This window comes from Lygodium microphyllum, chromosome 17 (assembly GCF_053477565.2).
Source record: "Lygodium microphyllum isolate KBCC chromosome 17, Lygodium_microphyllum_v1.1.10, whole genome shotgun sequence".
NCBI lineage: Eukaryota > Viridiplantae > Streptophyta > Polypodiopsida > Schizaeales > Lygodiaceae > Lygodium > Lygodium microphyllum.
The window spans coordinates 29977760-29994567 of record NC_141151.1 but is presented as its reverse complement, the minus strand read 5'-3'; the positions used below and the strand labels follow the sequence as shown (position 1 = coordinate 29994567).

At 42.2% G+C, this 16808-nt stretch overlaps 1 protein-coding gene across 2 annotated transcripts in view; it reads right to left on the bottom strand.

The window, feature by feature from the left end:
• The window catches only part of KEU (Sec1/munc18-like (SM) proteins superfamily), an 85402-nt gene extending 69858 nt beyond the window's left edge, over positions 1–15544 (bottom strand). Inside the window, exons 1-2 of one of the 2 annotated variants that reach the window (XM_087697260.1) lie at positions 14670–15544; positions 14477–14532 (exon numbers count right to left, since the gene is read on the bottom strand). In XM_087697260.1, coding sequence (XP_087553386.1) covers positions 14477–14532; positions 14670–14742 — 129 coding nt within the window. In that variant the 5' untranslated portion in view covers positions 14743–15544. The remainder of the gene's footprint in view (positions 1–14476; positions 14533–14669) is intronic. The other variant, XM_087697261.1, reaches the window with a different exon arrangement.
• Between the last annotated feature and the right edge of the window lie 1264 nt (positions 15545–16808).

Sequence of the window (16808 nt, the reverse complement as noted above, 5' to 3'; positions counted from 1 at the left end):
ATCTTGCGGATTTGTTTACGAAGGCGCTTCCTCAGGCTCTACTTCGGCAACATTCCAGATCCCTCAGGCTTCTGCCCTGTCCACGCTCTAAGAGGGGGTGTTAGAGTTCATAGCCTGTTTTTTAGGCAGCAGCACAGCTGGTCCAGCAGTCGGACCAGCTGCACAGTCGGACTGTGCAGTCGGACTGCCACATGGCAGTTCAACTGCCTGCAGCCATTTTTATCAAGCTGCGCCCCATTTTTGAGCCCTGTTCTAGGTGATTTTTCGCCTATTTATTGCTGACGTTTTCAGCAGTCTGGCCACTATTCTCTGTCGCAGATTACAGACCGGTGCCGTGCAGATTTCTGTCTCTGTTCACAGATTTCAGACAGCAGACAGTGTAGATTGCAGCAGACTTCGAGGTGGACAGCAGGTCGCATCGTCGAGGTGGAGACACGCAGTCGAGCGCACTGCGCCCGTGTATATCTTTGTATTCAGCATTCTTTATACAGCAGATCTTCATTGTACACTGTCTCTTTCTCTCCCTTTTCTCTCTGCGTTCTCTCTCTCTCAGTCCTACGCTTCCGCACCGCTGCACTCTGACAGTTATTCCACAACAAACCGAGGTTGCAGCCATAACCCGTAATCACGATGAATGGCCAAACAGAAATAGTCAGGTTTAGTAAATAAGAAAAGAATTACTTTGAAGCTATTAACTCTATAGCTTCCTAATTTTTCTATTTTATGTTATTGCTTTTTTGCATCTTACGATAAAATGAGAGATAAGTTAGTAATGTTAGAAAAGCCCATAGGATAAGTCCATTACATAGATTACGATTAGTTAAAACGTACTTAAACTTACAAAAACATGTTAGTATAATCAATTGCTTTTTAGGAAAAAACTGAGGAATTGATGAGAGGGATAGAATCTATGCATCGCATACATTGACAAGTATGTTAAAAATGTTTTATGGTTATGTCTACTTTTGAATTTGTGAATGATGAATTATGTCTCTTATGATTCCGTGCTTGTAACAACCAGACGAGTTGTAGATTGTGGTGGTTCGGGATGTTGGGGTCCCCAACCCAATGCTCCCTGGCACTCTACGGAGTATGGAAAATTCACCTGCGGATAGGGATCCTATACTCCCGAGGGAGATAGGTGTTTTTAGCATAGTTACCTGGAACGGGGAACGGGACCCCCTGGAACGGGGGGAACATCCAAGGTCAGGGAACGGGAACGGGAACGGGAACGGGAACGGGGGGAACGGCACATGTCTTAAGTCCCCCAAATATGCCCTACATGACCCAAATTGCCCCAAAGAATGTCCCTCTAATTGCCCCAATACCCCTCAATGCTTGAAATTGACCCAAATGTCCCAAAATTGACTCGATTACCCCCACAGCTCCAAATTGCTTTGAATTGCCCTAATTATCCCAATTTCCCTTGAAATTAGACAATATAAATGGATGAATATCTTGGAATTGAGAATAGGCTGAAATTTGATTGTGATTTGCAAGAGTTAATAATGCATCAAATTTAAACTTTGCATGGACTCCTAATTAGCTTGTGGGTTGTCTTGACACTTTGAATCTTCAACGAGAGAGAGAGAGAGAGAGAGAGAGAGAGAGAGAGAGATTAGTGTGTGCACATTAGGCAATGGAGATGGGTGAACATGAGGTAGAAGGAGTGTGACCCAAGCAAAAAGAAAAAACAGAAAAAAAGTCAATTTTCGGTCAACAGGCCTGGAACGGCCGTTCCAAACAGGGAACGGCAAGGAATGGTAGGGAACGGTAGGGGGAACGGCAAGGATTGTTCCTTGGCCGTTTCACTTCCTTGGAGGGTTTGGAACGCATTAGGTTGTTCCTACAGGCCGAAATGGCCGATCCTTGTTTCTATGGTTTTTAGTTTTTGATCACTCGAGCACCTGAGAGGGCAAAGGACCAAGTGATAAGTGCCGTTGCTATGTAGGATGGCTCTTGAGGCTCAGGAAGCTTAGAGGGGCTCTGAGCCAGTAAATTCCCTCTTGACCACAAACAGAGTGCGATCACATACAGCCCAATCCTATGAGATTGAAAGGTCCTATCCTAGGCTAAGCAATGTCTTTTTGTGAAAAGATAGTTTTATACCACTTTACAGAGTGATGGTTCTACTTGTTATTATGAAATAAAGTATTTGAATTTTGAATTGTTTGTTATATGCTAAAGATTGAGTTTAACGAACCTAGTTGAACTGAGTAATTAAAGGAAGCTATTTTTATATGTCCAAACAGCATGGTAGTATGCTTTGCTAATTAGAAAACTAAAGCAAACACAATCGAGGAAAGTGGGAGACTTCGATCCTGACGATCGAACGCCTATGGCTGGGTGGACCCGATAAGTTAGGTAACTTTCCAACACTAGATAGAGCTGATTAAATCGTGACCCTCCCAATATTAGTAGGATTAGTTACCACGTTTAATACCATTTTAAGGGGTTGGAACTCAAATTTTACCTTATGGGTAGGGGAATCAAGTTACACTCTTCCCTGTCTCTCACTCTTTTCGAACCAAGTGTGGTGTTAACCTCACTTTTGCCTTTGATTGATTACAAAGTGGTCTTTCTTAGGTAGGCATTAGATTGTTGTTAGGGGTGACTTGTCCATGCTTCCCCTGTGAAGTAGAACTGAGATTCCCATGTTCAACTAAGTCCTAGGTTTTCCATGGGAAGATTGGATGGTGATGTGCATGGATATGAATTTCGGTCGACTACTAAGAGGACTGCTCCGGGTCTGTTGGAGGAGGCACCTCACAATCAGCCTAATCTCCACTCTAGATCTACGTTTGCAACTACTGATTGCGTACAGATGCTAATTGATATGATTCATGATTCGTTCCAAGTACCCTATACGACACACTCTCCAGCTCATCTCTACCCCGGCCCATTCCAAGGCATAGGAGTTTGAGGTATTGTATTCACTCTTGCATAGTGTATTTATTGTATTGAGCATCGTATCATTCTTCTTTTATTCTTCATTGTCTTTGAGTTACTCTTCACCTTGAGTTCTACTATTATCACTTTGAGTTTTGTCCTACACTTATGTTTATGTTTGATGCTCAGAGTATTTCTTTGCATGATATTAGAGCTAGATACTCTTTGAAGAAACCTAATCCTTGATCTGAAAGCTCAACATAAGAGGCAAAGAACTCTGAAGTTCTTCATTGTCTTTGAGTTACTCTTCACCTTGAGTTCTACTATTATCACTTTGAGTTTTGTCCTACACTTGTGTTCATGTTTGATGCTCAGAGTATTTCTTTGCATGATATTAGAGCTAGATACTCTCTGAAGAAACCTAATCCTTGATCTGAAAGCTCGACATAAGAGGCAAAGAACTCTGAAGGAAACATGGCTTCAAATTCTTCTACATCACTTCAATCTTCTCAACCACCTATGACGAGAATCAAATAAGAGTGGTACACCCAACTCACTCCCAAAAATTCCAGCAAAGGAGGCAAAATATTTGACTACCATGGATCTTACTAACCATACAAGATTTCACAAGCCGAATACAATTGGATCCTTATGCATCAAGCCCAACAATAAATCAAAGGGAACATCGATTATCTCCCTTTAGATTCTATGTACAAATGTGAAGAACTTTTGTCATCCGTTGCCAACTCCACAAGATTCTGACATGGCCAAATACCATTTTGACTTTATTGGAGACATCATCGACGAGGAGCTACAACTAATATTGGCCCACAAAGCCAAGAAGTTTGAAGAGTTACGTCAAGAAGCCTTCAAACAAAAGCTGCATGAAGAAAAATGGTATATTTGGTTCTTTCTCATCAAATGTAATGCACAAGTTTAATGATGTTGCAAGGGCGTCAAGACCTCCATTAGGGGTGGAACCCCCTCTTGGAAAGAGAGATCTGGAGTACATTCCTTACTTTCATTCTACCTCTACTACTTGGTTCAAGGTGCACAAGTCTCTACTTTTGTTCCTTCTTCTATTTCTCTTTCTTCACTGCCTTTGCAAAATGTTGGTAAAGACCAAATTGAAAAAAGAGTGCCATATGCAGAACATGGCAAATCCCCCATGGAAGACCCGACCCATTCCTGGAAGTCAATACAAGAAGGGGTGATTATAAGAAAAACAAATATCCTTCTTTTCATTATGCTCCTAACAATCAGAATAAGTTTGATGCATCATCTTCTTTGCACTCCACATCTTCACCTTCATTTCAATCATTCACCTAATCAAAATTAAGTTTCAAACCCACCCATCCCGCCCACTTCTTCCGTTGCATCACCATTACCTTTCACATCATTCACTTTTGCATATCAATCCCCACACTGTTTTGCACACACCACACTGAGGGGTCCATCAAACATAGACACAACCTTTAGGACCTCTGCACCTTCCATTCCGGGTGTGCTCATGCTCATTTGGGGAGGATCAACCTCCATCCTTCACACCTTTGGGTTACACCCACCAGCATGGGGTTCCTATCAGGGTGAAGCAATGTGGAAGTGAATGACCATGACAATGACTGAACACAATGAGAAGAGAGAGAGAGAGAGAGTGAAAGAGACAGTGAAACGCAGAAAATCTGCACTGATGAATGCTATATAAGGATGCAGAATTATACACAAGTGCAGAGAGAATATCTGCATATGTCTCCACCTTGAGGATCTCGATCTCCGTTAGCCCTAAAAGCAATCTCCATAGTCTACAGGCTGAAATCTGTGAGACACGATTGCCACAAACTGCTGGAAACAAAGCCTATTTATAGGCTGAAAATAATGCCCAACAATGATCAAGTCAGCTGCATTAAATGCAGTCGACTGATGCAATCCAACTGTTCCCACGTGGCACCTGCCTGCTAGTCTAGGGAATGACTCTAACACCCCCTCTCAGATCCTAGACATGGCAGTAGACGAAGGGATCTAGAACGTCGATGAAGTAAAGCTTGGGGAAGTGCCTTCGTAAACAAATCTGCAAGATTGTCTTCGGTCTTGCAATATTCCACATTGATGGTCTCATCCAAAAGCTTCTCCCTGATGAAGTGGTACTGGATCTCAATGTGCTTCGTCCGGGCATGAAATACAAGATTCCATGCCAAGGCAATGCAACTCATTGTCGCATCGCAAAATAGTAGGGAGAGTCTGGGGGCAGCCAAGCCCCTCCAACAAATGCCGAAACCACACAGTCTCACATGTGGTCGAAGAAGCAGCTCGATACTCTATCTCAGTTGAAGATAGGGGTACCGTGGGCTGCTTCTTGCTACTCCAAGAGATAGCACCAGCACCCAAGATAGAACAATAACCTATAGTAGACCGCCTTTGGTCCACGTCGCCAGCCCAATCTGAATCACTCCAACCTGCAAGAATAAGATCAGAAGCACCTGTACATGTTGGATAGGAAATCCTGAGGTTGGAGGTCCCCCTCAGAAACCAAAGTATCCTCTGAGCAGCCTGCCAATGCACCTCTTGAGGTGCACTCATGAACCCAGCCAAAAGACCTACAGCAAAACATAGATCAACCCGTGTGTTGAGGAGCCAAATCAATGATCCAATCAGCTAAGGTTAGCAGGTAGCATCCGCCAAAGTAGAATCTGTGTGTGAAGTGGCCTTCCACTTGGGAGTAGAAATGGACCAACAATCCTCCATCTCAAAAGTCACCAAGAGCTCCTGTACATATCTTTGCTAAGAGATGAAAATCCCCCTCTGAGTCTGATAAATCTCATGGCCCAAAAAGAAATGAAGAAGTCCTAAATCCATCATCTCAAACTTCCAAGGACTGACTTCATCTCGTCGACCTTTTGGGCATGATTACCTATAACAATCAAGTTATCAACATACAAAACAAACAACACACAACCACCCTCGAAGTGTGCACATAAAGCTATGGGTCGGTGACTCAGCCCTAGAGCGCCAATATCCCAACATGGCTTGGAGAAACGAATCAATCTTCTCATTCCAAGCACGTGGAGCCTACTTCAGGCCATACAAGGCCTTCTTCAACCGTAGACCTTCCCGTCTAAGGAACCAAAGCCACGAGGCTGCTCTACATAGATCTCCTCCTTCAAATCACCATTCAAAAGGCCGACTTCACATCCAACTAAAAGATAGGCCATCTCCCATGACCAACCAAGGCAAGAACAGCATGAATAGTTGCCATGCAAGCAGTAGGGACAAAAGTATCATGGAAATCAACACCTGGGTGTTGTGCAAAACCTTTAGCAACAAGGCGAACCTTGTGCTTGTCCAGAGAGCCATCACTATGGTACTTGGTCCTGAAGACCCATTTGACACCAATCACCTTCTTATAAGAGGGATGAGGCACAAGGGACCAAGTGCCATTCCACTCAATAGCCTCCAACTCGGCTTCCATCGCTTTCCACCAATGATCAGACTGTAAAGTCTCCTTCACTGATATAGGCTCTCTATCTTGCATAGCATGAGACATCAAACAGTAGTTAGAGCAAACAAGCTCCATAGTATACGTCTAGTGCTGCAGTGACCTCCGTAGTCCATCCTGCGGTTGCCACTCCTCAGGGACCGCCTCGATCTTTGAATCTCTGAACAGCACCCTACCATGGCACAATATGAACCACGAACCGGCTAGGTAGAGGCTGCAAATACATTGCTGGCCACAAAAACCTGCAAGAAAACTCTCCTCCTCACCAAGAATCCATATCCTCAAGACACACGAGAAAGGCACACAAGAAATTGGACAATTCTTCCATCCTCACCCTCTTCCTCTTCCTCACTCTCCATTAGATTTTGCAATGAAGCACAAGAGAGAAAAGCAAGAACAAGAAGGCAAGTGTTGTGCCAAAATGGGGAGAGGAAGAAATGAACCGTGAGAGGAGAAGATAAAGGAAGAGAGAGGGTGTAACCACCTCAACCTCCCACCTCCCCAAATCCCACGACTGCAACCACCTCCTTTTCCTTTCTTGAATTATAAAATTCAAATTTGCATACATGAACTAAGGTCTAAGGACCTTTCAATTTTTGGAATGAGACAAAAGGGTTTGACCTTTCTTTTCCCTAGCAATATTTTATAGTGTGTCTCTTTTGGACTACACATTTTACATTGCTTCATATTTGAAATTTTACAAAGGGGTACAAAAGCAAAGTGTTAATTTGCAAAGGATGTTTCCATGTTTAGCACATTTTGGTGCCTTTATTTGCACATATTTCTCGGTCATTATTCGGAGCGTGTCACGAGCCCAACGAGGAGGAGGCCAAATCTCACCTCGGCGCTCTCCATCTGCTAAAGTTGCAAGAAGGTTCACTATCAACAAAGGACCAATTGGTGAATCCGGTGGCTGGAAAGTAGGCTCATCATCCGAAGAAAAGTCCTCAAAAGACATGGGCTTGAGAGGAACAGCAGATGGAGCCCAACTATCACCCGGATCTCCAAGTACAAGGCGATCCTCACCCCCCTCTAGGGTTGGAACCTCCACGAACCAAACATCACGGCTCGTGTAGACATCCCGCTTAAGAGGATCATGCAATCGATAGCCTTGAGATTGCAAGCTATAGCCCACAAATACCTGTCTTCTAGAAGCCGCTTCAAATTTGTCACACTCTGTCTTCGAGATGTGAACATAAGCATCACACCCAAAAACCCTGAAATAAGAAACATCCGGCTTTGATCCAAAGTACGCCTCAAAAGGAGTCATACCAACAACAGCGGAAGTACGGGAACGATTAAGGATGTGAACTAAAGTAGCCAGAACCTCAACTCATAGGCATTCAGGTGTCTGACAATGCTCCATCATGGTACGGGCCATCTCGATCACACTGTGATTCTTCCGCTCCAAAATGTCATTCTCCTAAGGGGTGTTTATATTGGCAAAATCCTAGTGCATTCCACGATCTGCACAAAACCGAACAAACTCATTAGAAACAAATTATCTGCCCTTATCCGATCATAAGGTCTTCAGCTTCCGCCCCGATCGGTTCTCCTCAAAGAACGACCAATCCTTGAAGTTGGAGAAAGCCTCCAACTTCAGCTTCAAGAAATAAGCCCATCTCTTCATGCTGTAATCATCTACAATGAGCATGAAATACAAACTCCCTCAAAGGGACTTCGTCCTCATCGGTCCACAGAGATCAATAGAAACAAGCTCCAAGGGTACTGAAGACCACCTCAAAGCCCTACTACTAGAAACAACATCACAAGTCTGTTTCCCATGGATGCAGGATACACAAGGCTGCTAACTCACCACAATATCCAGCAAACCTCGAACAAACTAGTCCTTAGACGCCTTCCGAATATATTCATAATTGAGGTAACCAAAACGGGCATGTCAAAGCTCTGACTGAGTTTGGGAGGTAAGAAGAAGAGAAGTCAAGGCAGAAGAAGACCGCAACTTGTAGACTCCATTCTCCTCGTAACCTGAAAAAAGAACCGCTCTCGATCCTTGATCAAGCATCCGAAAAGAATTGACATCAAATTTGACCAAGAGGCTGAGGGCACAAATCTTATGCACTGATAGAAGATGATACCCCAAAGCCGGCACATAAAGTATCTCAGATGCATGGACACCACCACGCCCATCTGGAAAAAGATACATGTTGCCCTGTCCCTGAATAAGAATAGACGAACTATCACCAGTAAGAATCTGACCATGAGAAGGCCGCAAATGAGTAACACCTACGAAAGGAGTCATGTGCCTAGAGGCACCACTATCAACAATCTACTCCCGAGTAAATGGGGTCGTCAACCCAGCATCAGAAAAGCCAACAAGGTCCAATCCTCAACCACCTCCAAATGGAGAAAAGTAGCTGATGAGGGAGCATCCACCACTCCGAAATCCTTCGAAGATTTCTCCTTCTTCTCCTTGTCAGGGCAATCCTTCTCTTCTAGTGACTTGTTTTGCCACAAATGTAACAAGTAGACTCCTTGTCTTTGTCCTTCTTAGATTTGTCTTCCTTCTTTTTCTTTTGATCCTTCCAATCAGAAAAGCCAGCAGGGTCGAATCCTCAACTACCTCCAAATGAAGGAAAGTAGCTAATGAGGAAGCATCCACCACTCCGGAATCCTTTGAAGATTTCTCCTTCTCCTTGTCAGGGCAATCCTTCTTTTAGTGACCTGTTTTGCCACAAATGTGACGAGTAGACTCCTTGTCTTCATCCTTCTCAGATTTGTCTTCCTTCTTCTTCTTTTGTTCCTTCCCCTTCTTCTGAGAGGATTGACCAACCAAAGCCTCAGATTTCGAAGCATTGGTTCCTTTCAGTTGCTCCTCTTGGTCCAAGACCATAGAAACCAACTCTTTCCACCGAAGAGTCTCAGACCACCCTGAAGCAATCAAGGCGGAATAAAAACCATTGAAGCAAGGCGGTAACTGTAAAAGAAGAGTTATCGCCATGTCTTCAAAAGTGATCACCTTCCCTACGTTTTGAACCTGCGTCTGAAGTTGCCTTAACTTGTTGATATGCTCCCGCATGGATGATGACTTGTTGACACTCATAGTCCTCATTTGCACTTCCAAAGTAACTCGCTTCATGACGGTCATCCAATTATACATCTGATCCAACTCTAGCCATATCTCCCTAGCTACCGTCAAATGCTCTATATGAGAGATAACAGTTGTAGTACATGAGAGAAATAAAAACGAGCGAATGCGAGCATTGAGTTTATCCCAATGTGCCTGAGCCTTTGCCAACTCCGCCTTCTCACTAGAAGAGATTCTAGACTCATCTCGCAAAGAAGAACCATTGATAGCCTCCGTAACAAGCTCCGCCAAATCATAGGACTCCAATATGGCAAGCATCATAACCCACTAAATGCGGTAGTTCTCACCATCAAGCTTTTGATCTGAAGGAAGAGCTAATAGGATGGGCACCTTCAGATCCATGATCGCCTGAAACTCTGTCTTGGTCTTTGAAGACATCTTCACCTACAATGCCTGCACAAAACTCAAAAAGCAACCCCCTCTGACTGTGAGAATACAGCCTGCTAGGGCTGAGGTTCGCTCATCCTGTTCCTTCTTCACCTACTGGAGGCGATGAAAAGGTAAAATCTGCACTTGAAGGCCAAAATCACTGCCTTCTTCCTTCTCTAACAACAAAAACAGCAGCAGCTTCAGCAAATCTTCTCTTTTCTTGAACGCCCACGCTCGCCTCAGCCTTGTTTCAATGCGCAGCCCACAAGCTCGCACTTGAACGCTGAAAACGCAGCCTTGTGTCGCACCGAAAACTCCTCTTCAAATAGGTCCACCCTAGGTCAATCCAATGCTCTCATACCATGTCAAAATGAAGCAATGTGGAAGTGAATGATCATGACAAAGAGTGAACAGAGAGAGAAGAGAGACAAAGAAAGAGAAAGTGAAACACAGAAAATCTACAATGAAGAATGTTGTATAAGGATGCAAAATTATACACGGGTGCAGAGAGAATATCTACGTATGTCTCCACCTGGAGGATGGAAACACTGCCTATTTATAGGCTGAAAATAATGCCCAACAATGATCAGGTCAACTACATTGAATGCAGCTGACTGCTGCCATGTGGCAGCCAGCCTGCCACATGGCACTTGACTGCCAGTCCAAGGAATGACTCCAACAGTTCCTACCCCTACTTACCTTGTTGTAGATCAGCTAGTACCACAATTTGCCTCCATCGCTTTACCTAGTGGACCTACTAGTCATTCTGTCATGCGCCAACCGACATTTGGATAGACCTTGGGTGCTCTAGTGCCTCCATCTCCATTGAAACGTGGTGGAAACATTCATATTCAAGAGTCTCCACCATTGGCACCATATGGACACTCACAACCTATTTCTGCCTACCAGCCACCTCTTCCTACTTATCCCCCTCCCTCCTACCTTACTCTTTTCCAATGCCTCATGGTTCATAGTCTTCATCGGCCAAGCATGCTTTCTCTGATAAGACTCATTTCAACAAGTCTAACTACACCACTTAGTCAAATTTGATGAGACATGTACTTGACTCTCAAAACCTATGGGACCCTGTACAAGGGTTGGAGCCCCAGCACGATCTCGCACTTGTTCCATACAAGGTTGTTCGCTCATGGAACCAAATCAAGAGAAGACAAATGTGTAGAAGTCTACAACTCTGAATATTATCCATCCTAGACATTGGGAGGTGACTAGACAAATACCTAAAGATTGAATATGAACTAGCCTCAAAGGAGTAGTATAATAGGAGAAATAAGAAAAAGATACAAACTTATTAATAAAAAAAGGGGGTGGACCTTTAGAAACATCCCAAGTTTCACTTATAGTTACAACGCTTTAACCTAGCATCCGGCATACTTGATTGACCGTTATGCAACTCAAGATACGACCTATTGTATCACATTTGACCATGAACTCCAAAACTTCAAAATCACTAACCAAGATGACCTTAAGGTCAAGTTGGTTGATGCAAATCTTTAGACTGCAATGGTTGTTCTTTGGAATCTTCTTGCTGCCCAAAGGCCTTTGAAGATGACATCTTCTTCTTGCCTTTACTGCCCTTTTTGGGAGAATTCAGAAATCTCTCACATTGTGGATCTTTGGACAATTAAACAAAGATGTCAACTGTTGCCTTTAATCGAGCCTTGAACTGGTCATCATATTCTTAATCTCCTTACTGGTCAGTAGCATTTTGTGGCCTTGAAGGACCTACTTCTTGGTCAACATCCACACTTTCTCCTTGTTGTCCATGTTGTAAGCCTGTTCCAAGATTAGGCATTGCATTTTCCCCTTCGCTATGTGCATTTTCAAAATGAGATGTATCATCATTGCTTAATCCCATCTCACTGTAAAAAGACATACTTGCTGTAAATGCTTAGCTAAACACAATTTCAGCACCCGAGTAAAACTCCTAACCTTCAATCAAGTGCCTCAGGCCCACCAAGTCAAGGGATTTGATGGTATCCCGGTAATGGAACCATAAAACCAACCTTCCTCCTCGGAGAGAATAGTAATGACTTGATTAATCAAAAATTACAGCAATCATAAAATTCACATAAACTGAAAATGCACACTTTACCAGTTTAATCTTGAACAATGGACATCTTGTTGGCACCACACTGATGCCCCTTGCGGTATTTCTTTAGCTTTTATTGCAAATGGATGAAATATAATTGCAATTCTCTGATCTCCTCTATTAGTTCCTCTTGTTGTCAAAACTGACCAACAAGCCTTCAAAATCAATTTGCCCCTTGGTTTGCTTGGGGATTGGCCTTCATCACACCCCTTGCAAGACAAAAAGGTTACTACCACCCTCTCAGAGGAGAAAGGCTACTTTCACACACTTTAGTCTAGCTTCACTATTTTGTTGCACATTTCTACTCCTACTTACCTACATCTTTAGTGTACCTACCTTTTGGTAGTGGAATCATCTTCTCACCTCACACATTGCATTGTAGCTAAGGCATGCATATTTTATGATCTTTTGCGGTACTTTTGTTCCTAACTTGAGTTTTGCAGGTTGACACTAACCGTTGCAAGGCTTACGGGTTGATGGAAGCGAAGACTTGGATCATTCGGCTCTTCTTGGTTACTCTTCTTGGATGGGGCTTTATACTCTAGACCAACAAGGAGTCTTTTCCTCTCTGAGGCTGAGTTCTTGCCTTCCTTAAAGCATCCTTGAAGGCCATTCCTTTCATAGGTTTTCAACCAAATATGAAGTTCACTCTTCTTTCTTGAGTGCTCCTCCTTTTCCCACTGGCATTGACATCTTGGGGGGAGAGGGGGTGCTTCCTTCTCCTTCCACTGTTCGGCAATCAAAAGGGGCAATCTTCTACTCCTGGTCCTGGTGTCTACAAGATTTTGATTATTTCAAACATTAACATTATTTTACTTTGTAATATTATCCATATCATCAAGATGATTAAGATTATAAAAAGGTGCTTGGGCAAGTGAACAATTCCCCTAGGAGGGCATTGTTCAAGTGGCACCATTGCATAGCATTTTGCATGAGTATGATGATTTACAATTTTGCATTGCCTCTTGCATAATCCCATTCATTGGCATTATGTTCTTATAAATGTGCACTCATTGACCAATGCCTTGGCCACTCTTGGTGAGATGTCTCATATACACAAGGCGAGCTATGATTGCAGTCCCTTTCTGGTTGCACTTTTGGGCTTGGGAAAGGGTGTTAGCTTTTAGGCTTAAAAACATGTGTGACACACCGTCACACATGAAATCTTCATTAGCTCATTAAGCAGCCCGAAAACTCAAATTCACTCTGTGTGCTTCAATTTCCAATATGTAAACTCCCCACTTTTTGGTTGGTTCCTTGTCTATACATAGAGAGTGTGCTAAGTCACTTGCATCCCAATTCATCCCCTATCATTACATGGCTGCCAGCTCCTCCTCCTACTACCCACTCATATTTCATCATCTCCAGCTACTATCATGATCATCCAATGGCTGCCTATACCTGCATTTCGTTCCAACTATTATTGCCTTCAACTCCAGCCCTCTATTCAATTGCCTATTCAAATATTCCCATCTACTGCCTTAACTGTTACAACATGATGGACTGCGACATTTTCATCCGTGCTAACTACCTTCTTATTGTCCATTGTCTAGAGCACAACATCAGCCTCATTAGTGTTTGCACCTACAACTGGTCGTTTTTGCATTTTTCTCCAACTTGTGGTTACTACACTCAAAGTCTGCCTCTGATGGATGACATACATGTACATCTCCCTCGGCCCACTCCCACGAAAGTCATTAGCTGCTGGACAGCTATCCCCTTGAGCATTCTAGACATTTTCATTCATATATTCATTCATTATTATCTTCATTTTTGTGGTTTTTCAATTTTGCATTAGTGCTTGAGTTCATTGTGTTTCAATCATGAGCATAGTACATACACACTATGTTTTCTTTTGCAAACCCTAGCATATCTCCAAACAAGATAGTATCAGCCCATGAGCCAAATCCAGCCACCACAATCCACCTTTAAACACAATAGGGAAGTATACCAGCTCCAATGAATCTCTTCCACACTCTAATAGAAGCTAGTAGGTTGTTAAGCTGATTCGGCTGAAACTTCAAAAGTACATAAACAGAAAACCTGTATGTGGGCTGATTTCAAGGCATCTTCATTCAGAACTCCAATCATGGTTTTTCAAGGGGCAGCATATCTTGTGATCCACTGGACATGAACTTATGCCAGTTATCCAGTAAATTAAATTTGACTGGTGAAAACTTAGCCTTGAATAGTTCATACACTGGCCAAAATCATTACCATAATGTGTGGCATAACATGAACCCTACTGAAATCATAATGCACAAAAACAGAATTCCAATTCAAAGAAGAGACTGCACTAGATAGAGCATTGAGGCTAGCTTCCACAACATGCACCAATCATGAAAATCATGAAATCAATATTCATATGCATTGAGAACACCCTAATGATCATTTGTAACACTGAAATTTCCCGATATGACTTTCTGACCAGCCAAGTGCATTCAATTATTTCATGCAATAGGGAATCATGCCAAAAAAGGGAAGACGTGACTTGTCAGGACCCGACCTTCCAATCAGACATATCTGCTCCTCGCGTTGATCGCAACATCTCATGAAGAAGGCCTGCATTATTGAGATCAAACGGGTTATCAGAAACCACTACACTAGACTGCAACAGGGACTGCACGCATTAAAATAACAGAAGCATGTAACAGCGGTGCAATCAAAGCTAGATAAATGGAGTGCTTTAGAGGCCTCACGTTCACGAGTAGCCTGCAAGAAGGACTTAGGTCCAGAATGTGAAGAGTGTGAAGATGAGTCCGAATGCGACATTGTGGAGTACAAGTATCTCAGCCTCTTGATCTCAGCTTTGATTTGACTGGGAAAAAGATTTGTTTCGTGTACGTTGCGTGCTCTCCTAGCAAGTTCAGGCTCCTTCTGATCCTGTCCGTGCAATGTGATCACTGTGTGCAAAAAACTGTTGTCTATAGTTCCAGAAGCTCCTTGTTGATTGAGGCGGAGCAACAACGTCTCGCTCTATCTCAATAAATGCCTTCTATCAATAGCTTTTCTGGCGCTGCGCCCTTGCCCTGATATGCAAGAGCGTCTGAGCAACCCTCCTTTTCCAATCAGGAAAAACCTGAAATCATAAAGAGCCTCTTCTATGAAGCATATATGCTGTCTTTGAATCTTATGATCGTCTGACAGCAGCGCTTGGCATCTGAAGAGCAGGACAAACTCTGCTGCAGATCTTCTGGACAACCGGAAGAGAACTATTTTGTGATCGGAAGGAAAATTAAAGGTCTGATACTCGGGGGAAGAAAAAAAGGCGGCCTCTCTCTCTCTCTCTCTCTCTCTGTGTCTGTGTTATATGCGTTTCTGTTACCTAGTCGACCTTCTGGCTAAGTCAAAAGTCTCTCGCGCATTCGATTGCGCTCCAGAGAGGCGAGCAAATGGAGCGCCGCAGCGAAACTGTGTCAAAATCCCGGGAGAGGCTTCCCACGCGGTGAAGAAGATGCCATCTCTCTCTCTCTCTCTCTCTCTCTCTCTCTCAAATGGTTGACCTGAGATCGCACGACTCCTGCGCGACGTCTTCTTTTTTCACAGTCCAAGATCTCTTGCCATTCCAGTTTCCACCACTTTTAGCAATGCATTATTGTTAATGGTCTCCACCAGTTTTAATTTGTTTCATTAATTTAGAGAAGGCTTGAAATTCAAAAATTTACTAATAATGATTAACATTACAATAATAATAATCATAATAGAGCATCGTAGTAACAATTTCATTATTTGGGAGAAGATTTGAAAATTGACTAATAAATGATTAAGAGTACAATAATAATATAACAACAACAATAACAATTTCAAAGAAGGTTTGAAATTCGAAAATTGACTAATAAAGATTAAAAGTATAATAATAATCATAATAATATAATAGTAATACATCATAGTCACAATAAATTTTGACAAATGGCATGACATTGAACAACAATAATAACATAGCATTATCGCAGAGTGTGAGAAATGGCATCACATTAAAAATAATAATTTTAACTGCAATAATAACTTAATCCAGTATTACTAATAAAAAAGTTGTTTAAATCACAAGTTTGATAATGAGAAATATTGCAAGGAATCATAAGTATAGTTTGCCTCACAATTAGCCAAGAAAAAACAATGGCTTTTCGAAGAGCCTACTAATAATAAGCATGGCCCTGAATATACTCATGTTTTAGTATTGTAACAAATATATTGTCTACATCACAATTTTGGTAAAAAGCAACTTGATATCATTTATAATGACTAATCGCAAGTATACTTTACATCACAATTGTACAAAAAAGAGGGTTTTGGAGCCAATACCGAGCATCACTTTAATATTGTAGACAAGAAAGAGGAAAAGGAACAACCTTCTCGAGAAGAGATTGGGACGAAAGCCAATCCATATAGATTGCATTTTTATTTAAAATGAGACAAAGAGGAAGATGGCAACAATGAAGATGAAGAGAGGAAAAATAATTACATGTTGATTGAAAAATCTATCTTCTTGGTAAAAGTCTTGGTGAAAAGTGCAAAAGACAAGCCAATGAGAAAGAGGAAGAGGGAGAAAAGGAAAGCAATTATTTTGTTATTTTTCACTAGTTAGTTACATATAAAGGAAAATAAAAACCCACAAAAAAAGTTACCATACATCTCCAAAAAAAATCATAACATAATCATAATTATAATATTTTAAATGTGATATAAATATGTATATTATATATTTCATCTCTAAGGAGATTACTACAACATTACAACCTTATTTGTTCGTTTAGATGGCTAGTTTTGCAAAAGAGCTAATTGAAATCATACGACAACTTCCACCTTAAAGAAGTGTGTTTCTACAATTCCATACTACT